The 21,667-nt window shown below is 41.7% G+C and overlaps 2 protein-coding genes and 1 long non-coding RNA gene across 28 annotated transcripts in view; 1 reads left to right on the top strand and 2 right to left on the bottom strand.

The window, feature by feature from the left end:
- Positions 1–13,858, top strand: part of LOC103630288 (uncharacterized) — a 16,898-nt gene extending 3,040 nt beyond the window's left edge. The window contains exon 2 of the long non-coding RNA XR_554969.2: positions 13,819–13,858. This is a non-coding gene — a long non-coding RNA (uncharacterized lncRNA). The remainder of the gene's footprint in view (positions 1–13,818) is intronic.
- Positions 1–21,667, bottom strand: part of LOC103630287 (ribonuclease P protein subunit p29) — a 22,366-nt gene extending 699 nt beyond the window's left edge. Inside the window, exons 1-11 of one of the 24 annotated variants that reach the window (XR_002262892.2) lie at positions 7,218–7,736; positions 6,489–6,723; positions 6,349–6,399; positions 6,205–6,267; positions 5,480–6,098; positions 4,770–5,351; positions 3,450–4,676; positions 3,231–3,349; positions 1,933–3,149; positions 398–456; positions 250–322 (exon numbers count right to left, since the gene is read on the bottom strand). Coding sequence is in view for 6 of the 24 variants with exons in the window: in XM_008651348.3 (XP_008649570.1) it covers positions 250–322; positions 398–456; positions 1,933–2,001; positions 5,836–6,098; positions 6,205–6,246 (506 nt within the window). In the remaining 18 variants the exon portion in view is untranslated. Of the gene's footprint in view, positions 1–249; positions 323–397; positions 457–1,932; positions 3,150–3,230; positions 3,350–3,443; positions 4,677–4,769; positions 5,427–5,479; positions 6,099–6,204; positions 6,268–6,348; positions 6,450–6,488; positions 7,737–17,059; positions 17,436–17,960; positions 18,063–18,138; positions 19,488–19,630; positions 20,056–20,133; positions 20,225–20,305; positions 20,357–20,442 lie in introns of those variants that run through there. The other 23 variants (XR_004850357.1, XR_002262891.2, XM_035960194.1 and 20 more) reach the window with 23 other exon arrangements.
- On the bottom strand, positions 7,864–14,552 carry LOC100384303 (uncharacterized). Of its 3 annotated transcripts, none has more exons than XM_020539121.3 (13): positions 14,357–14,513; positions 12,400–13,846; positions 12,286–12,318; positions 12,075–12,188; positions 11,817–11,966; positions 11,629–11,727; positions 11,480–11,542; positions 11,245–11,400; positions 11,047–11,112; positions 9,651–9,887; positions 9,278–9,553; positions 8,850–9,038; positions 7,864–8,630 (listed from the first exon to the last, which is right to left on the bottom strand). In XM_020539121.3, the coding sequence occupies exons 2-13, from the start codon at positions 13,762–13,764 to the stop codon at positions 8,469–8,471; spliced, it is 2,910 nt and encodes a 969-aa protein (XP_020394710.1). In that variant the 5' UTR covers positions 13,765–13,846; positions 14,357–14,513; the 3' UTR covers positions 7,864–8,468. The 3 variants fall into 3 exon arrangements, with proteins under 3 accessions (XP_020394710.1, XP_035815688.1, NP_001349275.1); NM_001362346.1 differs by having other exon boundaries at positions 8,034–8,630; positions 14,316–14,506; XM_035959795.1 differs by having other exon boundaries at positions 12,400–14,552.

The raw sequence follows: 21,667 nt of genomic DNA, 5'->3' as shown, positions 1-21,667 counted from the left end.
ATTGTATACATGCCACTCAATTTTTGCAAAAATAGATAGCTAGTTCATTTGGATGCCACCCCATGACATTCAAAAGAACTAGCTGTCTAATTTCACCCAGAAGAATGGTCTAACAGCATTTACAGTGCATGGAACCTAGCAATAGAACAAGGCTGATTAATCACTTTAAGAGCCATTTTGCTACACAAAATAAAATACAGCTAATGCAAGTGATTCACAATACAACACGAAAAAGTGAAGGATACATACCCCGGAAGCGGTTGTCCTCGGATATAATTCCAAACGTCTCTGCAGTATCCCGAATCATGATTCCGTTTACACTCTGGATACCTCAAAGACATATAAGCATGATTGGATTAAAAGAAAGTTGAATAAAGTAAGCCAGCATATGGATCACCTATTAGAAGGGCCCCATGAAGATCTGCTGAAAGAAGGTTCTCAGTAAATTTCTTTTTCCTGTGGTGAAGACAGGACATGTAATTAGCTCATATAGGGTACATATTACAGGAACATGCACAATAATAGGGTTTACATTAAAGTTTTCCAAAAGCTCGAGTTGGTCCACTACTCTGAATGCGCTTGCTTCACACTCAGGATAATTATTGCCTTTCTTGTTTGTTCAAATCTTCAAATTCGTTGATATTTCATAAAATATAATGCTTATATGGTAACAAATGATTTAGTGCTTTTAGTTTAGTTCATAATTCATATGGTCAATAAATTTCAGTTCAAGAAAACTAGAGTCTTTGAGTGGTCTCGACGTAGCTTATACAAGAAAGCTCATTTTATTGTACTGTATAAAGTCTGGAAATCCGTGTAGCCCTTAACTATTTGCTACATTAGACATAGTGGGCTTAAAATCCATCACGTTATACTATCAACCTATCGCTATAGCATTCTCAATAGAACCAGTTCAATATATGTTTGGTTGTGTGCTTGTGTGGGTTGTACACTAAATACTTCTCATTAATGCAATGATCCGTAGCTCTCCTGCCTTTGTATTAAACGACAACAAAGTTCAAGTGGAGACAGTAGCGTAGCCAAAAGCTTTCAGGAGTTTGGGCGACCACATTATGCAAAAAAATTAGCTAGCAAATTATAGTATTTTTGTTTGATATAAAGAAATATTTCCTTTGAACTTCGCCAATGAGCCCAGTCGGCTGCCCAGAGGGGTGGACAGTGACTCCGCCGCTGACTCAAGAGTCAAAATTTTGAGACCAAAAGCAGAACTGTCAGGGCCCAAGAGGGCCCACTACAGTAACGGCGGCACTGTAGCACACCCCTCAGGTTGTTTAGATAAATGGCAACGACTGGTATGCAAGCAGTCCTTCTGTGCAAGCGTGCAAGCAAACCATCTGATCCATTAGATTACGATCCAACTATAGATACAATCATGGTTTGTTAGGGTTTTTTATAAAGATTATTGAGATGGTGGTGGAAGGGTTTAAGTGTTAAATATGACTTACGGTTGGATCACGATCTAACAGATTAGATGGTTTGCTTGCACGCTTGCACAGAAGGATTGCTTGCATAGCAGTCGTTGCCTAAATAAAGATAGACTAGTTTGGAATAAGATTAGAATTAGAGACAAGATTAGATCTAGTGCTTAGGGGTCAAGTAACCCTCATTATATAAGAAGAGTGATTGTATCAATTGAAGGTAAACAAGAGATTAGAAGAAAATCCCTTCTCTCTTGCCGGTCGTGGGCAAATCCCTACGGCCAACCTCCCCAGCGCCCCTAACCATAGCTGTCGCCCTCTAACCCTCACAGCCATCTGCCGCTCAAAACAAGAACACTCAAAGACTAACTGTCTTTTATTTTGTTGAGTTTCAGTATAACACATGGATTTATTTCCGCTAAAAAGATGTAGAAAATAAAAAGGAAGATAAGAGGTCCAAAATAACAGACAAAAGGATATTGTGGAGTCGTACGGGCTCATATCCATAAGCTCTTTGATATAGTCCTTCCACATCTCATGCATTAGCTTATAGAGGTCGTACCTACAAGATCAAGAACATCAGGTGCTATGTGGAAATTTGAGCAAGGACATAAACTGTAGCTTCGTGTAGACAGAAACAAAAAAAAAGTCATGTTTTTTGGTGGTGAGGTATCAATCTATGGGCAACGAGAACCAAGGTTCAGCTAGGCGCTAGGCGGAATCTAGGCGGTGACCCATTGCCTAGCGCCTAGTCGGGAGTACTCGGTCTTAGGCGTTTCTAGGCGCTTTTCTAGGCGTTTTAGCAATATAGCCATAAATTATATATATTATGTATATAACTATATATACGTATATAACTACTATATATGACTATATGAGTCACAGTAAGTATAAAAAGAAGGCCAGTAGACATATCTGATTCCTAGCTTAGCTTACTCTTGCATGTTCCTAGCTCCTGCAAGGCTGCAACACATTTTGACAGCTAGTAGTTAGTAAATTAGTCAATAGACAGCTAGCTGTTCATAAAAAAAATAGAAAACACTAAATTGTGACTTATCTGGATGATTTCAGCAGCCTCCCATTCATGAGCAGTTGAGCACACTGCACACCATATCAGCAGCTGGTAATTACAACACAAGTGGATAGGACAGTAATACAAGTGCAGAACACAATTTATAAATAAAGGACAACACAAGCACATAGTTCTTAGTTCAGGTCTCACACAAAAGAAGACACACAGACACAAAGTGACACAGCTGCAGTTCATAAGACCAGGGCATCACAAAAGGCTTCACTACTAGATGGAGATGGTCCAGATCATATTTCATCTTCACTGTAGCACAAATCTTCATCTTCATACTCTTCTTCTTCAGACTCAAACTCTTCTCCTTCATAGAGCTCTCTCACTCTTGCACTTCTACGAGGCTCAAGCTGTTCTTCTGCTCCAATTGCCTCTCCAATAATAGACCAAGGTATCCCTGTACCTTCCATCTCATCTTCCTCCTCATCTCTAAAGACAACTTGTGCACAATCATCTCCACCCTCTTGGAGAAAACCTTGAGCTTCAGTTGTATCACTAGACAAGAGAACATCAGTGATTTTCTTTGACTTAATCTTTTCTCTGTTATTCATCAGCCTGTTATTGAACTGAATATAGACCAACTTGTTGAGGCGGGTTGTAGTCAGCCTATTTCTCTTCTTAGTGTGTATCTATAAATTAGAAACAAAAGCATTTTCAGTTCTGAAATTTAATCATAGTACTACTGAAATGATTAATAGATAGGTACTAACCCCTTCAAACCCACTCCAATTTCTTTCACAACCAGAAGAGCTTGATGTCAAAGATAATATCCTTGTAGCCATCTTTTGTAAAGCTGGTGTTTCAGTTCCATATAACCGCCACCATGATGCTGAAATAAATTAGAAACACCTCTATTAGTTTAAAAAACAGCAAACAACCATGGTAGAAAACAGCAAACAATCATATAATAAGTAGTTAAGTACCTCTACCTGGATTGTAATCATAGTTTTGAAAAGTTCTTGCAAGCTTCTTGCTAAATGGTCCTTCTCTATTCTGAAATTTTTTCAATTCAAAGTTGGCAGCCTGTTCTTGTTGGTCCTCATCATGATAATAAAATTGCTCGACACAAGATATGAAGGCTTCATTCATTTTGGGCTCATCAAATATTGATGGGTTAGCATAGCTATAGTGTGGATTCAGCAAAAAAGCTGTCAAATGCAATGGAGAATCAAGTCTTCCATTCATCTTCTTCTCAATTACAGCCATAACATCTTTGAATCGAGACTCAACATTGCCAAAGGCCTCTTTGATCTCTCTTTTTGCCTTTAGTAGCTCTCCATAAAGGAAACCCATGGATGGCTTCACATCCCCATCAACCAAACGGAGGACTTTGACCAATGGCTCAAAAACAGCCAACATTAGCTTCACATCCTTCCAAAAGGCTGGACTCAATATAGTAGCTGTGGCCTCTTTTCCTTTCTTTGATTCCACATCCTTTAATGAGTCCCACCTGCTATGAACTACCATCTTCCTTAACTGGTCCTTCTTCTCTTGCATACTGTTCAAAGTGAGAAAGTATGAAGCAAACCTAGTCACTCCTGGCCTCACTAGCTCTTTCCCCTCTGTGAAGTATCTCAAGCACTCCAATGTTCTTGTGTGGCCATACACAAATATGGTAAATGACTTTGCTTGGTCAATCACTTTCCTGAACCGAGGCAATTTGCCAATTCCTTGGAGCATCAAGTTGATTGTGTGAGCTACACAAGAGGTCCAAAATATTTGTGGTCTCTTCTCAAGCAATAGCTTCTTTGCTCCCATGTTGTTAGAGGCATTGTCAGTGACTACTTGCACCACATTTTCTTCACCAATGTCTTCAATTGCTTTGTCCACTAATTCAAAAATGACTTCGCTTGTGTGTGACACATCTGACATCTCTTTTGAGCTGATGAAGGAGGTTCCATCAGCACAATTAGTGCATATATTCATTATGCTTCTCCTCTTCCTATCTGACCAAGCATCGGTCATAATAGAGCACCCATTTTTCATCTTCTCGGCTTCACGTTCCTGCAGCAAACACTTGGTTCTTTCATATTCTTCTTCCAGCAAACTACCTCAAAAGGCATCTTGAGTTGGAGGTGTAAGTCCTGGTCCAAATTGTCCAATTGCTTCACACATTTGCTTGAACTCATCATTGTCACATGCATTGAAAGGTATTCCTGCCAATGATTAAAAAATGAAGTCTAATTTTAAAATGTGTTCAGTTCATGAATTTTAAAATGTGAAAACAACATCGTATACTAGCAATTTACCATGATTATAGGCCCATCTTGCAATAAACTTGTGCACCTCATGCTCTCTTTCTTTCCATAGTTCCTTGTTCAGCTGCTGTTGTTTGAATGAACCAGCCTTGGTAGGATCAATAGCACGTGTCCATTTGTCAATTGGCCCTAATTTGTGAGGCTGTGAGCTTCCAACACAAGTGACTTCTTCTGACTCCTCTCCAACCCTAGATACATTCACTTCCTCTCTAAGTTCTAGCTCACGAACAGTCTTCTCCTCCCTCTTCCTTTTTGCAGCCTCTATTGCTTTCTTGCACTTCTCTTTAGCCTCTAGAGCCTGCGGTGTTGCAGACGTGCATTTCTTCACATTCTTTCCAACATGGGCAAGATGCTCCTTCAACCTATAAATCCCTCCCCTCATCTCCTTGTCACAGAACTTACACTTCACCTTGTCTTTGTTGTTAGCATCAACAAGAACACCATATTCCCATCCAACATCATCTGAATTTCTTTTTAGGAGATTCGCTCTAGCTGCTTCAGTTTCAGAAGGTGCAGCTGCAGTTTCTGATGACATCCTTAAACCTTAATCCTTTGATTTCTTTCACTTGTACACTGCACAGGGGAGGAAAGCAGTTTCAGCAGGGGAGGAAAGCAGGGGAGGAAAGCAGGAAAGCAGGGGAGGAAAGCAGGGGAGGGGGATGAGCAGGGAGGGGAGCAGCCGACGGGGGAGGAGAACTCACCGGCGGGGGAGCAGGGAGGAGAGCAGCCGGCGGGGGAGCAGCAGGAGGGGATGAGCGGCGGCGGGGGAGCAATTTCCGTGACCGTGTGGGAGGGAGACCGAGCGGCTGCACAGCGCGCGCTAATACTCCCCCGCGCTAAAACTCCCGCGCGCGCGCGCGCGCTAAAAATTGCCGCGCGCTCGCCTGCGCGCCGCCAACTCGCCGCCTAGGCGCGGCTGAGCGCCGCCTAGTCACCGCGGCCGCCTAGACGCCGCACAGGACCCTAGGCTACGCGGCAGCCTATCGACTAGCGCCTAGGCGCGCCTAATCGCCGCCTAGTCGGCGCCTAGCCGAACACTGACCAGAACAAAACTTACTTGTGGAATGTACCATCTAAATCAAATGAACCACATTTCTTATGTTGTTTCAGAGACATGTGCCTTTTTGATCGCTTTGAATGAATTAGCAAAGATCTTGCTTGGTCATCCACTAATCTAGAACCCCTTTGACCATAATTATCCAAAAGGATCCCTTTTTCCAGTTTCAACCTTTTGGCTCCCTTTGTAATTTTCTCAGCATCTCCACCTTTCTGAATTATGTCATATATAACATTGTGAACAACCTCTGTGCCATCCAAATCCTAAACCAAAGTTCATGATAGTGAATATTAGAGGGTCTAAAATAACATATGACAATAAATTTTATATCAAGAACCCATATGAAAGGAATATTTACTGAGACAACACCTTTGGACAAAGTGTCATGAAAAGCACAAGAAAGTTCAGCATACACAGGATTGATTTCTTCACCTACAAAATTCAAAGTATTTGTTGAACAGGTACACAGCCATACACTTGATACATGTAAGCACAGAGAGAGAGGCAGGGTACCTGAGGACGTGGAAGGCTTTTGTTGACAATTAGAACTAGAAAATGCTACATCTGAAAAGCAGCAGCAGCATGATAGAAAATGCTGATAAACAAAACCTTGCCTGGTTGCATAAAAAAGAATAAAATGAAGAAAACAAAACCTTTTATGAGAAGGCTGGACATATGTTCGTCGAGGAGTGATTACTAGACCTTTGCTTCCCCTTGGTGCATCAAATTTAGGCTTAGGGGTATTAAAATTGCTCTTCTTCTGACTCTTAACCTGTTCATCTTGCAATTTCTTAGCTTTTGCAGCAGTATATTGTTGCTGAAGGGCTTCCAAGGTGCGTTTCTTCTGATCGGAGATAGCCGACATCGATCCTTTAGGAAGCTAGTATACTGAAACAACAAAAGGCTAATACCTTAACATGGCAACATCCCAAAATATTTGAAGCTGCACGAGCGCAACAACTGTCTATAACTGCCACTGGATAATGAAAAAGCCTACTCCTTCCAATCACAAATGTAAAAGACAATCTAGCTTTGTCCTAAGTTATTTTTTTCAGCTTGGACCACCAACATGTAAAAAAAACTCCTACAGATTAGTAATATAAGATGGTTGTTTATAGAATCATGATCAAATACACTTGAGAACATGGATTCATGAAGCTGCACGGAGCGCCATGGAGAAACCGAGCTTCAGCCACCACCGAATGGGGACCCGGATTGATACTCGGCAAATCTGAAAGCAAACCCACCAGACTAGAGCGCCAATCCGACAGACAACATATTGAATTTGAAGATCGCTGAATGAGAAGATAAAGGGGGGAAACAGCACAAAAAGAAGAAGACCGACGTCCACGCCAGCAGAGGAAAGAGAAGAATCCAAACACCTGATATATGAATCCCACTTCAGTCCAATCACAAAAGGGGAGAGGGGAGAGGGGGAGGAGCCGTCAGTTTTGGCGACGGCGGGTGTTCGGCGCGGAAGGTATGGGAGGCCAACGGGCGGGGTTTGAGGGTTCAGGTTCGCAGGTTCCCGTCTGCTAGAGATTTGGTATTATAACACTCGTTTAAACAGGTTTCTCTTTAGGGCTGATTTGGTGACAAGTGGATCACGGAAGATTGGAGAGAATTGAGGAGAAAATAAACTAATTTTCCCCTCAATCTTCTCCAATCTCCCGTGATCACTTCTCACCAAATCAACCCTTATAGTATCTACAAATTTAACTTCTCTAAAATAGTACTTATAAGTTAACCTCTTCTCTAAAATAGAATTAAGTGCCTTTTTTACTCATTTTTCATTTTTCTTCATATTAATTTCCAGCCGTGAATGATATGCTTCAATTTATTTTGTCACCATGTAGGAGCCTAAACGTTGTGCACGACCGAACTCTGACATGTCGTTTCTGTTCACGTTCACCATCAAGCTGCAATAAAAATTTGCACAACCATGAACCTGGAACCATACAGCTCACTGTTCAAATATGAAGTTCCATACAGCTCACTGTTCAAATCTGAAAGGGACGGGAACCAATATGCTTACTGATATCTTTTATTGATCTAAACTTGCTTTCTGCATGAACCAGCTGCTTCAACTTACTTCAGTACTGCAATCTGAACTTCTTAAGAATAAAGTTTATACTCAGCATCTTGGCAGCGATATTTCCGAACGTAAAATAAAACCACCGGGATGTTCGGTCACATATAGCAATGTGGGAGCATTATGATCTATAAACAAAATCTCTAGGAACATTTCGATATTTCACTTCTGGGAAAATAAGAAAGGAGAGTAAAAAGATACTTAATACTATTTTAGAGAAGAGATTAAGTTATAGGTACCATTTTAGAGAAGTTAAATTTATAGATACTAGAAGAGAGAAGCTTGTTTAAATGAATATTATAATAGCAAAAGACTCCATCAACTTTCAGCAGCAGATGCAGCTCTGGCAGGCGTGAGATGGTCGAGCTCAGACACTGGTGGTGTAGAATTGATCTTCATATGTCGAGTTTGTACAACAACATTCTTGTTATTCTTCAGGAACTTCGACCAGCGCCCTCCAGATTCGTTGCCAGAAAATTGTTGGCCACAGGCTGCTGCAACTGTTAAACCACTTATATTTCTTACCAGCGTGTTGCCAATTCTACAGCTGGACCCCTGCATCCTTGAGTGCGACAGTCAAGGTAACAGAGGCCTCCTCGAGGGTTCTTGTCTTATTCACGGTACTGAATGCCTCTATGATGTCACCTTCCTCCCATTCATCGAAGTCATCTACCCCAATACCACACTCTAGCCCAGCACCAACCTAGTGGAAAGGAAAAATCCAGTTCACATTGTTAGCACTGATTGGATGCATGAACATAACAAAGTATTGTTGAATCACTAAGGTAACTGTAGTTTTTCCTGTTCAGAAAGTAATTTTGTTTGTCCAATACAAAGACGAAATGGGCATCATCCATTAACTAATTAACCAGTAAGTGAACTGCAGTGCAAAGATCAGAAGACTCGAGTGTCAATTCTATACCTCCTTCACAGTTTCTTTCACCCTTCTCAAGGAATCAAGCGAACACACATATACTTCTTTCCCTTTACGAAGAACCCGCACATTACAATCTTGAACAACTTTTCTTGTTGTAATCATGCATCCGGCCACCTTTCCACTGCCACTACTAAAGACAGCTCGAACTTTTGCCGAACCAATTGGTACTTCCTCCTGGAGAAGAAACGTGTGTTCAGGATAAAAAAACATGTCACTAAACTTACTGTCTTTACAAAACAGAAAAAATCCCAGTTTAGAATCCTAATGGATAAATTAGTGAATATTCATTTAATTAAAGGATGAAAGATCTGTCAACTTTGGAAAGATGTTGAACTACAATTAATGATGACATCCCATTGACTTTATGGACTTCTCTCAGTCAACTGATCTAAAATCCCAAAAGTGTATGTTACCTCAGCAGGTTCGAGAAGACCTTCCATGGCCTTCCGTAAATCATCAATCAAATCATATATCACTTTGTACATCCGAATTTCAACACCTTTCTTCTTAGCATAGTTTTTAACTGATCCTGGTGCTCTGACATTAAAGCCAAATATAATTCCTTCCAAAGCAACAGCCAGATCAACATCATTAACACTCACATCTCCTGGACCTTGAAGGAGGAATCTCAGAGAGACATTTTCTTGTGGAAGAGTTTGGATGGCTTGCCTAATAGCCTCGATTGAACCCTATTGATCAATTGTTAGTCTTTTCAGAAAGAAAGGACCATTATTATTATAAACAAAAGAACAAAATGCCCATGTTGTTTACATATATCCCCACTACCTGAAAATCAACTTTAAGGATAACATTTAGCTCATGTGTATCAATTCCAACTTGCTTCGCAGATGAAACCGATGCTGCAATAGCTGAGAGTGTGACTTTTCCTTCCCCAGCTTTTGCAGATATCCTTTCTATGCGCAGTGCTTCAGCACGCCCATTCGCCCTTTCACGTGCAACATCAAGGTTGTCAACAACCTCAAATTCATCACCGGCAAGGGGAACGTTATTGAGGCCAATAACCTGTAAAGAATTTTTCTTAAAAAGTTAGGATGCTTATATCACTGCTGTTCCATGAGCGTTCAACCACTGGTTAAAACAAAAGGAATCATCCTTCGGAGGTATAATGCAAGCTTGAAAACATAGCTATTTTCATTTTGTTGCACTGCTTAGAAAAATCCATGCTGACACAGTGAATTTCTAAAGTCCAGCCTTATCCAACAAATGTGTACCAAGGTTTAATTCATAACTAATCTCGCATATAGTCCTCATCATGGTGATATATGTTAGTTATCAAGATCCAGTTTTATTGTACCGGAACAACAAAGCCTTTTAACCCCAAGAAAGTTAGGGTATGTTAGAGTTGAAACCAAACAAAAACCACAAGTCAAAGTTCAGGCACATGAATAGTTGTTTTTCATGCACTCCTATTCGAGGCTAAATCCTTGGGTATATTCCATCCATTCAAATCTCCTTTTATTGTCTCTTACCATGTTAACTTTAGCCTTCATTTGTCTCTCTTTCCATTGTTATCTTGCATTAGGAGACCAATGCGAACTAATGGCTCTGGAGATCCAGCCCCCACTCTCAATTTTGTTGTTCCAACAATCTTATATTTTTAAAGAAAAAACTCAGTCGGTAGGAAAAGACCGTCCCCACTCCCCATGGTATTATATTAAGAAGCTCAACCAGAGCCCGACTGAGAAAGGTCACAAAAGCTGGCCCTGTGCAGCATGGAGATCCGCCCCCTATAAGCCAGATCTTTACCCGTGCTTTGAGTCTCCTAGCCCCTACATGGGAATCCGCCCGCCATAGGTCAAGTCTGTCTCATGTGCACACAACCAGGGGAACTAGCGAATGATATTTTTTAACCTCAGCCTAAAATTTGCTCCCACTAGGAGTCAAACCCAGGACCTGATGAGTGCTACTAGAGCCATCTAACCAACTCAGCTAAAGGCATGTTCACAACATTCTTATAATCTAATAAAGGAGAAATTATCGGTGCACTCATAGTACAACTTTATATGACTCATTCACGAGAGCTAATGTATATTTTGCAGCAAAAACAAAGAAATGCAATTCAAGTAAAAATCATTTGACATAAACATAAATGTGATAGAATAAGGAAAAAGTAGGAAGGAATCACAGAAGAGAAAATTGAATAAAATAGGGAAGGAAAAACCTGCACTGCATTGGATGGTCCTGCTTTGTCAACGAGCTTCCCACAGTCATCATACAATGCACGGATCTGTCACAACATAGATGTGATGTTATATACCAATCAATCTACAAATTTATATGCTAGACTATGTTTTTCTATTGCTACATTGTACTCCTGACATATTGACAAATGCAATAAATAGGAATATAGGAGACCAACCTTTCCATAAGCTTCACCACACACAATAATATCAGCTTTGTTTAGGGTTCCATTCTGAACAACTAAGGTAGCAAGAGGCCCTTTGGCCTTGTCAAGGCATGCTTCAATAACAGTGCCCTTCGCATTCCTATGTGGATTTGCCTTTAATTCTTGCAACTTCAAATTTGCAAGAAAAGAAAAGGTCAAAAAAGAATTTAATAGATTGCTGGAAAACATTGTGCAAACAGAAACGTACCTCTGCAACAAGCATGACAGTTTCCAGAAGTTCATCAACATTATCCCCAGTAAGAGCACTTATCTGGTAGAGATCAAATAAAATGGTTCAAATAGGTAATAAGATGCTATACTATTGAGCTACTGTTTTAAATTGGCACAATCAGCAACCTCGATCATTGGGGTATCACCACCCCACATTTCTGGCATTATCCCAATTTGGGAAAGTTCTTGCATAACTCGTTCTGCATTAGCTCCCTCCTTGTCTATCTGCTTCCATGTGAGTTGAATGAATTCTACGAAGGGAGCTTCTAACAATTTACACCAATGGAAGACAAGGAAATGATTTGAAAATAGACCTTGTTTATTGCTATTATAATTGGCACCCCTGCTGCCCTTGCATGTGCAATTGCCTCACTTGTTTGTGGCCGAACACCATCATCCGCAGCAACAACAACAATACAGATATCGGTTACTCTAGCTCCTCGAGCTCTCATTGCACCAAACGCCTGAGATCTCAAAGAATTAAGAATAGTAATGGCATATGCTTAAGTGTACATAAGATAAAACGGGTGAACTGTGGACTACATAACAACAGAAGTTATATATATATACACCTCATGTCCTGGAGTATCCAGAAAAACACAGGCTTGATGGTTTCCATCTACTGGTAAAAGAACCTGATATGCTCCAATCCCTTGTGTTATACCACCAGCTTCAGATGCCACCAACTGTAAGGAATTTGGGTTAGATCAATAATTGTTGCGAAAAGGAACTTTATTCAATAAAAAAACTTCATACATCAAAGAGAAGTTATTATAAGTTTACCTTGCTCTTGCGTATATAATCCAACAGAGTTGTCTGCAAACAAAAATAGCAGTGTCATACAACCAATACTTTAGAAAAGTTGTGAGTTCCAAGAGTTAGCATCAGTCTTAGTACCTTCCCATGATCAACATGGCCCATGATAGTCACAATGGGAGGCCTCACTTCCAATTTATCCAAATCTTCATCATCAAGGAACTCCTTCTTCTTAGCCATTTCCTCCACTTTCACAGGACCACTTTCTAGTACTTCAACATCATATTCCATGCAAACCATCTTAACCAAATCTTTATCTAGAGTCTGAACATTGTCAAGCATAACTCCTCTCACCGATAAGAATCGTAAAATTTCTGATTCACCAATTGCCAACTCATATGCCAAGTCCTCAATCAGCATACCTTCTTCACCAACTTCAAGGATCTCAACTCTGACTGGCTCTTCAGCTTGCATAGCCTCTAGCCTTGCAGCGCGGCGTTTTGCCTTGCTCCACCTCCTACCCTTGCGCACTGGAACACCAGAAATTGGCACGTCAGTAGTATCCTCATCAACTAATCCATCATCATTGGACATACGTCGTCTGGAACCAGCTTGTGTGTCTGGTTTTTTACGACGATCAACTCTGACTTTTGCTGGTGGGCCTCGTACTGGTTTTAGAGGGTCTAACAATTCCTCAGGTACAATCGGATCAACTGCTGCCCTCTTGGAAGCAAATTTATCAATAAGGATGGGTCCTTTTTTCTCATTTGATGTATCAGACTTGATAGGCCGACGAGGAGGCTGTGCTACAGAAGGTTTAGATAGTAGCAGAGGGGAAGGCTTAGATGCAGATGACACTGAAGGTTTAGCCACAGGTATAGACTGACTCCTTGTTTCAGTTCTTGGTTGCTCTCTAATGACCTTACGTACAGTTGGCACAGGGTTCCCCTTCCGCCATACACTCTTTAGTGTTTTTGTCTTCCTTGAATTACCACCTTCCTCCACTGCTGTCGGTCCTGGACCATTACTCATGGAAACATTACTCTGCCTTGAACCAAGGTTGCCACCATCTGCATTACCAAAGCTGGAGGCCTCAAGCTTCTCTGCTTTCTCCAATACAGCGTCCAGTGACTCTCTGACCTTCTCTCTGTCGTCTAAAGTTGCCCCTGCTGGCTTCTGATCCGGCAGTGATGCTGTTTTCATGCTCTCCGGGGGTCCATTTGACCGGACTGGCTTCTGTGGCGGCTTCAGAAGCAGATCATTGTCATCATCAGCTTTCACACTGACACTCCCTCTTGACGAGAACTGAACAACCTTCTCCTCAATCAGATTAGTGACGACCATACACCTGCAAAGCCTCCCAGGCTCATACTGCCATCGCCTTATGCCATCGAACCCCGTGAATCTGATCCTTGTGACCAACTGCGCCCTCCTTGCAGCTGCAGCCGGGAGCGGGCCAGACCTCCCATTGCTTCCGAGGTTGGTGACGGAAGCAGGAGATGCCATGGCAAGATACTCTTAGCAATACTGCCTTGCACTCATAAATGTTGACAGCACAAGGTGTTTGATACTTTGATAGCAGCGCTACCTGTTCGATAATCAAATACAAAATCAAATTGTGTAACAGAGTTCAAGCTCAGTTAGCAGCCCCAAATAGAATGTGTGGCTAGGTCGACAAGGGAAAAATGTGAGAAATAAAAAAAAAATAAAGAGGTCGGTTGGGCGGTGCAGGTGGTGGGGGCAGCGGACGGAGAAGAGAAAGCGGCGTTGAGACGCGGGAGCCGGCGGGGGGAGACGGAGTTCGAGCCGGAGACGGAGAACACGCTGGGATTAGCGGCGGCTGCAGTCGCTGACGGCGGCGGCAGCGGGGGAGTGTGGTGGAGGGAAGAAGATAAGATATAAAGAGAGAGGAGGCGGAGTAAGCAGGCGTGGGCGTTTCCGCTTGCACGGGTACGGACGGCCTCACGCTCTAGTTGAGTTCGGGGTGCAGGGTGCTCGTTCCGCACACCGGCACACGAGGAACGGAAAGGGAAAGGGCGGCATATCTAGTGGATGACCTCGTCCAGCGCGGTTGCCGCCGGCGAAGCGCAGATGAAACCTCGTCCAGCGCGGTTGCCGCCGGCGAGGAACCAGGACGTGAACCACTACGGATTGGGGAAGTGTCTTTTTTCGGAAAACTATCGGGATCGTGGGGGCAGCGGGCAGCCGCAGCAAGCTCGAATGGGTGGTGATAAGGTTGGCACGCCGGAGAGAGAGAGCCACTCGGCATATCCGCCGTGGTCGCTTTTTGGCCTGGATTTTTTTTCTTTGTTTAGAATAAGTAAATTCATAATAATATTGGATTAGATTGTGTGCGCGTAGTATTCTTTGAGGGCTAAGGGCTTGCCTATATGAGACACAACACAACTCACAACTCTTGTTCCTAAATGTAGTAAGGATCATTTTGTAGGGTATAGAAGATTAGTTTGTAGGGTATAGAAGAGTGACTTCAAATAGAGCCCTAAACACATAAATAAATTAAAATATAGGGTCTGAAAAAAATACAGCTCTAACCGGAATCTCATTTTAATAAATTTCGTCTAAACGTTTTGAGGCCCAACTTGAAGGGTAGCATATTTGTGGCTCAAAGACTCGTGGCCTTATATTGTCCGTGCTCGATCCAACCTCCACGGATATTTTAGTCTTCTTATTCGTTGCCGCCACACGACCACCCTGTTCCCATCTCAAGCATGCTCTGTTCCCATCTCGGCGTCGTTGAAGGCCTCCGCCCCTATCCATCATCCTGCCTCTCCTGGTTCGTCTCCCTGGTCCCCTTTTCCTGATCTTCTTCATGTCTGAGATGGATCGAAGGCCGTCATTCCCATGGTCACACCCATTAGCGAGGCCTCGACCATTCTCCTTGAGCATAGCTCTAGATGCAGTCAAAGGTGTGTCATCGGCCACACGTGTAGCGTCTTGTGATGTTCCATCGGCGCCTCGTCGTTGTGCGTCGACCAGCACAACTGAACCGTGTTCTGCATCTCAGTCGTCACCCTAAGTGTCATCATCTATCATGGATGACTACTAGTATATTACTTAGCGCTCGTCTTAGGCGAGCGCATGCAGCGGCACACATTTTGAGATGTTTTTAGTTTGTTTTCCGTTATATCTTTATTAAAGAATTCAATTATCAAACCGATTTCACGTTTGTGTTCCTATACTTATGAACAAAATTAGACCATACATACTATATAATATTTAAAATTTATTTATGCATTTTTCTCTAGTACATATTCTGTTTGTGCACCAATACAAACAATCAAACAAAAACCTATATATGGACCTAATCTGTGTACAAGGAATCTGACTTCTCACGTACGGGCCAGGTTATCACCGTGAAGGAATCGTGCAGCAACCAATCACACGAACTGCGATCTCACAGGGTGCTGCGTGCTCACTTCTGATTTTTTTAAACTAAGGGGGTGTTTGGTTTCTAGGGACTAATGTTTAGTCCCTAGATTTTATTCTATTTTAGTTTCAAAATTGCCAAATATAGAAACTAAAACTTTATTTTAGTTTCTATATTTAGCAATTTATACACTAAAATGGAATAAAATCTAGGGACTAAACATTAGTCCCTAGAAACCAAACACCCCCTAAACTACAAAGGCAAGAGGAGACTACAACGGCTAATCCTGAGTTTATTGCCGATCTCGAGGGGTACTCAATTCTGATTTCTGAACTAACTACAAAGGCCAGAGACAAGGATTAATTTTGGGTTGGCATGTACATTGAGACATTTGATGAAAAGATGAATAAGTTTGAGTTCTCCGGTGTAAAATTAACTTGACCAATTTAAGAGTTTACCTAACCGATTATTTTATGGCAAGAAATAATTTGATCCATACAGCTACGCTACATCACTCCGGTATTCTCGGTTCAGTCGTGACCTGTAACAACAGGAGCCGACACCGATAATGCACCCAGGATGTATTATCGAGCAATCATTGGCGACAGAAACAAGGCGTAATAAATATTTGCCACAGGTTTGTGTGACTAGATGAAACAAACGTAAATGGACTTGCTTCGCCTATACTAATCAATAATCAGTCACCGGAGTACATGGCTCATGATCACACACCCCTCCACAACTCGAGCTGCCAGTAAGTCGCTAAGGCTATCCGCAAGCGTTACCTCTAAATTTTTCTGCTTATATAACTTTTTTGGGTCATATCATCAACATTTCACCCCCTATGTTTTTATCTCCCGCAGCGGTTCCCCCTAAATACTCCCCTTATACCCCACTACAACTATAAAATATTATTTTCTATATCTAATACCAATTTTTTATCTACTAACAATTACTCGTGGCCCCACAACACAGTGTTGTAGGGGATGAACAGTGATCCCCTAGATTGAGAGGGAGAGAGAAGGGGACCGCGCGCTAGGAGGTGCTGCAGAGAGCAGCGCTGCGGCCGTAGAGTGCCCCCTGCAGGCGCCATGCAAGGGGAGGAGGCTGCCCAAGGGGCAGCGTTGTAGGCAGCCTAAGAAATGTCAACGCCTCTAGAGCGATAAGGCTGTCTCCATTATCGTCCTCTATATTCGTTCTTTACAATTTTCTTTAAAAGATTACATCATCTATATATCTTTTTTCTCCAACAGCATACTTTAAATCACGTCCCCTATACGTAAATACTTATATTAGAGACAATTTTAATTTTTTTATTTTTTATATACATATTTGTCATACTCTCAAATGTATTGTATATATTTTAGTTTTGCTAAACCGGTTATTTAAAGTATTCAAATGGATAGAGGACCGTTTAGAGAAACTCTATATATAGAGAATCCAGTAGCGTCCTCTAAATTTAGAGGATAATTTAGAGTACGCTGTTGAAGAGCATATAGGACCGTTTGATCCTCTATATTTAAGATAGAGGAGGCTTTAGAGACTATTGCGGGAGCCAGCCTAAAACTACCATGCTACAGTGGCAGGACCTAAACAAAAGCAAGTATTCCGTGGAGCAAAAATTTTGTGAGAGAACAGCTGGCACATTGGAAACTATCTGATTAGCGATTGCGCACGTTGTTGACGCTGATCCTCCTTCAACTTCTCCCTGGGCGAGAGCTTGTCGCCGATCAGTGTGAACTTCCAGCGGTCTGCTTGAAGTACGAAAACTGAACCAGCTTTTGATAAACTGCAGGTTCCAAAGTAGTAAGTTGTTCAAAAAGTCTACAGTTAGTGTATCTGAATTTCACAAGCACAACAGATACCAACAACAGCAAGCCTTTGACAATAACATTTGATGTGTTTGTATGGAGATGAAAAATCATGGCTGTGTGAACCTCTGACCATAAAATTTTCAGATCATGCGTCGTAAAAGGTGTTTCAGTCAGAACAAAGGCTATGAATCACAAGCAATTATTTCACAACTCAACTTGTATCCTATGGAGGTAGAGCTATAGAAGAATGATTAATTGTATACATGCCACTCAATTTTAGCAAACATAGATAGCTAGTTCATTTGGATGCCACCCCATGACATTCAAAAGAACTAGCTGTCTAATTTCACCCAGAAGTATGGTCTAACAGCATTTACAGTGCATGGAATCTAGCAATAGAACAAGGCTGATTAATCACTTTAAGAGTCATTTTGCTACACAAAATAAAATACAGCTAATGCAAGTGATTCACAATACAGCACCAAAAAGAGGATACATACCCCGGAAGCGGTTGTCCTCGGATATAATTCCAAACGTCTCTGCAGTATCTCGAATCATGATTCCGTTTACACTTTTATATGAAGCAGCTTTGTGTTCTGCCACTGGATACCTCAAAGACATATAAGCATGATTGGATTAAAGAAAGTTGAATAAAGTAAGCCAGCATATATGGATCACCTATTAGAAGGGCCCCATGAAGATCTGCTGAAAGAAGGTTCTCAGTAAATTTATTTTTCCTGTGGTGAAGACAGGACATGTAATTAGCTCAAGGGTACATATTACAGGAACAGGCACAATAATAGGGTTTACATTAAAGTTTTCCAAAAGCTCGAGTTGGTCCACTACTCTGAATGCGCTTGCTTCACACTCAGGTTAATTATTGTCTTTCTTGTTTGTTCAAATCTTCAAATTCGTTGATATTTCATAAAATATAATGCTTATATGGTAACAAATGATTTAGTGTTTTTAGTTTAGTTCATAATTCATATGGTCAATAAATTTCAGTTCAAGAAAACTAGAGTCTTTGAGTGGTCTCGACGTAGCTTATACAAGAAAGCTCATTTTATTGTATTGTATAAAGTCTGGAAATCCGTGCCCTTAACTATTTGCTACATTAGACATAGTGGGTTTAAAATCCATCACGTTATACTATCAACCTATCACTATAGCATTCTCAATAGAACCAGTTCAATATATGTTTGGTTGTGTGCTTGTGTGGGTTGTACACTAAATACTTCTCATTAATGCAATGATCTGTAGCTCTCCTGCCTTTGTATTAAACGACAAAAAAGTTCAAGTGGAGACAGTAGCGTAGCCAAAAGCTTTCAGGTGTCTGGACAACCACATTATGCAAAAAATTTAGCTAGCAAATTATAGTATTTTTGTTTGATATAAAGAAATATTTCTTTTGAACTTCGCCAATGAGCCCAGCCGGCGGCCCAGAGGGGTGGACAGCGACTCCGCCGCTGACTCAAGAGTCAAAATTTTGAGACCAAAAGCAGCAGAACTGTCAGGGCCCAAGAGGGCCCACTACAGTAACGGCGCACTGTAGCACACCCCTCAAGGTTGTTTAGATAAAGATAGATTAGTTTGGAATAAGATTAGATCTAGTGCTTAGGGGTCAAGTAACCCTCACTATATAAGAAGAGTGATTGTATCAATTGAAGGTAAACAAGAGATTAGAAGAAAAATCCCTTCTCTCTTGCCGGTCGTGGGCAAATCCCTGCGGCCGACCTCCCCAGCGCCCCTAACCATAGCTGTCGCCCTCTAACCCTAGCCATCGTCCTCTAACCCTCGCAGCCATCTGCCGCTCATAACAAGAACACTCAAAGACTGTCTTTTATTTTGTTGAGTTTCAGTATAACACATGGATTTATTTCCGCTAAAAATATGTAGAAAATAAAAAAGGAAGATAAGAGGTCCAAAATAACAGACAAAAGGATACTGTGGAGTCGTATGGGCTCATATCCATAAGCTCTTTGATATAGTCCTTCCACATCTCATGCATTAGCTTATAGAGGTAGTACCTACAAGATCAAGAACATCAGGTGCTATGTGGAGATTTGAGCAAGGACATAAACTATAGCTTCGTGTAGACTAAAGAAACCAAAAAAAGTCATGTTTTTTGGTGGTGAGGTATCAATCTATGGGCAACCAGAACAAAACTTACTTGTGGAATGTACCATCTAAATCAAATGAACCACATTTCTTATGTTGTTTCAGAGACATGTGCCTTTTTATCACTTTGAATGAATTAGCAAAGATCTTGCTTGGTCATCCACTAATCTAGAACCCCTTTGAACATAATTATCCAAAGGAACAATTGGATCTATACCATTAAAAGATCCAAACTTTAGATATATACCATGGACCCCACATGTCATTGACTCATGTGGACCCACATGTAAGTGAGATAGTAATGGTATGGATCCAAAGTGGTGATCTTTTAATGGTATGGATCCAAATTTCCCTCATCCAAAAGGATCCCTTTTCCAGTTTCAACTTTTTGGCTCCCTTTGTAATTTTCCCAGCATCTCCACCTTTCTGAATTATGTCATATATAACATTGTGAACAACCTCTGTGCCATCCAAATCCTAAACCAAAGTTCATGATAGTGAATATTAGAGGGTGTAAAATAACATATGACAATAAATTTTATATCAAGAACCCACATGAAAGGAATATTTACTGAGACAACACCTTTGGACAAAGTGTCATGAAAAGCACAAGAAAGTTCAGCATACACAGGATTGATTTCTTCACCTACAAAATTCAAAGTATTTGTTGAACAGGTACACAGCCATACACTTGATACATGTAAGCACAGAGAGAGAGGCAGGGTACCTGAGGACGTGGAAGGCTTTTGTTGACAATTAGAACTAGAAAATGCTACATCTGAAAAGCAGCAGCAGCATGATAAAAATGCTGATAAACAAAACCTTGCCTGGTTGCATAAAAAGGAATAATGAAGAAAACAAAACCTTTATGAGGAGAAGGCTGGGCATATGTTCGTCGAGGAGTGATTACTAGACCTTTGCTTCCCCTTGGTGCATCAAATTTAGGCTTAGGGGTATTAAAATTGCTCTTCTTCTGACTCTTAACCTGTTCATCTTGCAATTTCTTAGCTTTTGCAGCAGTATACTGTTGCTGAAGGGCTTCCAAGGTGCGTTTCTTCTGATTGGAGATAGCCGACATCGATCCTTTAGGAAGCTAGTATACTGAAACAACAAAAGGCTAATACCTTAACATGGCAACATCCCAAAATATTTGAAGCTGCACGAGCGCAACAACTGTCTATAACTGCCACTGGATAATGAAAAAGCCTACTCCTTCCAATCACAAATGTAAAAGACAATCTAGCTTTGTCCTAAATTATTTTTTTCAGCTTGGACCACCAACATGTAAAAAAACTCCTACAGATTAGTAATATAAGATGGTTGTTTATAGAATCATGATCAAATACACTTGAGAACATGGATTCATGAAGCTGCACGGAGCGACATGGAGAAATCAAGCTTCAGCCACCACCGAATGGAGACCCGGATTGATACTCGGCAAATCTGAAAGCAAACCCACCAGACTAGAGCGCCAATCCGACGGACAACATATTGAATTTGAAGATCGCTGAATGAGAAGATAAAGGGGGGAAACAGCACAAAAAGAAGAAACCGACGTCCTCACCAGCAGAGGAAAGAGAAGAATCCAAACACCTGATATATGAATCCCACTTCAGTCCAATCACAAAAGGGGAGAGGGGAGAGGGGGAGGAGCCGTCAGTTTTGGTGACGGCGGGTGTTCGGCGCGAAAGGTATGGGAGGCCAAGGGGCGGGGTTTGAGGGTTCAGGTTCCCAGGTTCCCGTCTGCTAGAGATTTGGTTCGGTTGGGCTGGATCGAACTGTGTGAGGAAGGCCAAGGCAGGATATGCCATGGCAAGATACTCTTAGCAATACTGCCTTGCACGCATTACCTTTTATTAAAACCCGGTAGAGTCTGAGCTCCTCCCCGCACTTTACGGGCCGTTCGCCACAGCTGGAACGACGTGTGGCATGAGTACGGCGCTAGACTAGAACCTAGCTCTCGGAACCGAGTTTTTTATGCAATCGAGTTGTGAGTTCTCTCGTTCCTCTCCTTTCCTACCGCACCCGTCTCCTGGCGCACCTCGCCCTTGCCCCACCCCGGATCTCAGCCTCCAGTCCTCGCTGCTGC

Source organism: Zea mays, chromosome 6, assembly GCF_902167145.1.
Source record: "Zea mays cultivar B73 chromosome 6, Zm-B73-REFERENCE-NAM-5.0, whole genome shotgun sequence".
Classification (NCBI taxonomy): domain Eukaryota; kingdom Viridiplantae; phylum Streptophyta; class Magnoliopsida; order Poales; family Poaceae; genus Zea; species Zea mays.
The sequence above is the reverse complement of the archived record's forward strand: the minus strand, read 5'-3'. Positions and strand labels throughout refer to the sequence as shown.

Bases quoted from the DNA above. Each gene is read 5' to 3' on its own strand.
- LOC100384303 (XM_035959795.1), bottom strand. From the start codon at position 13,764: ATGGCATCTCCTGCTTCCGTCACCAACCTCGGAAGCAATGGGAGGTCT. The intron at 11,401-11,479 runs GTACGTTTCTGT...GCAAATTTGAAG, and splicing joins CTGTCATGCTTGTTGCAGAG to TTGCAAGAATTAAAGGCAAA. The intron at 9,039-9,277 runs GTAACATACACT...TTTCTTCTCCAG, and splicing joins GTCTTCTCGAACCTGCTGAG to GAGGAAGTACCAATTGGTTC.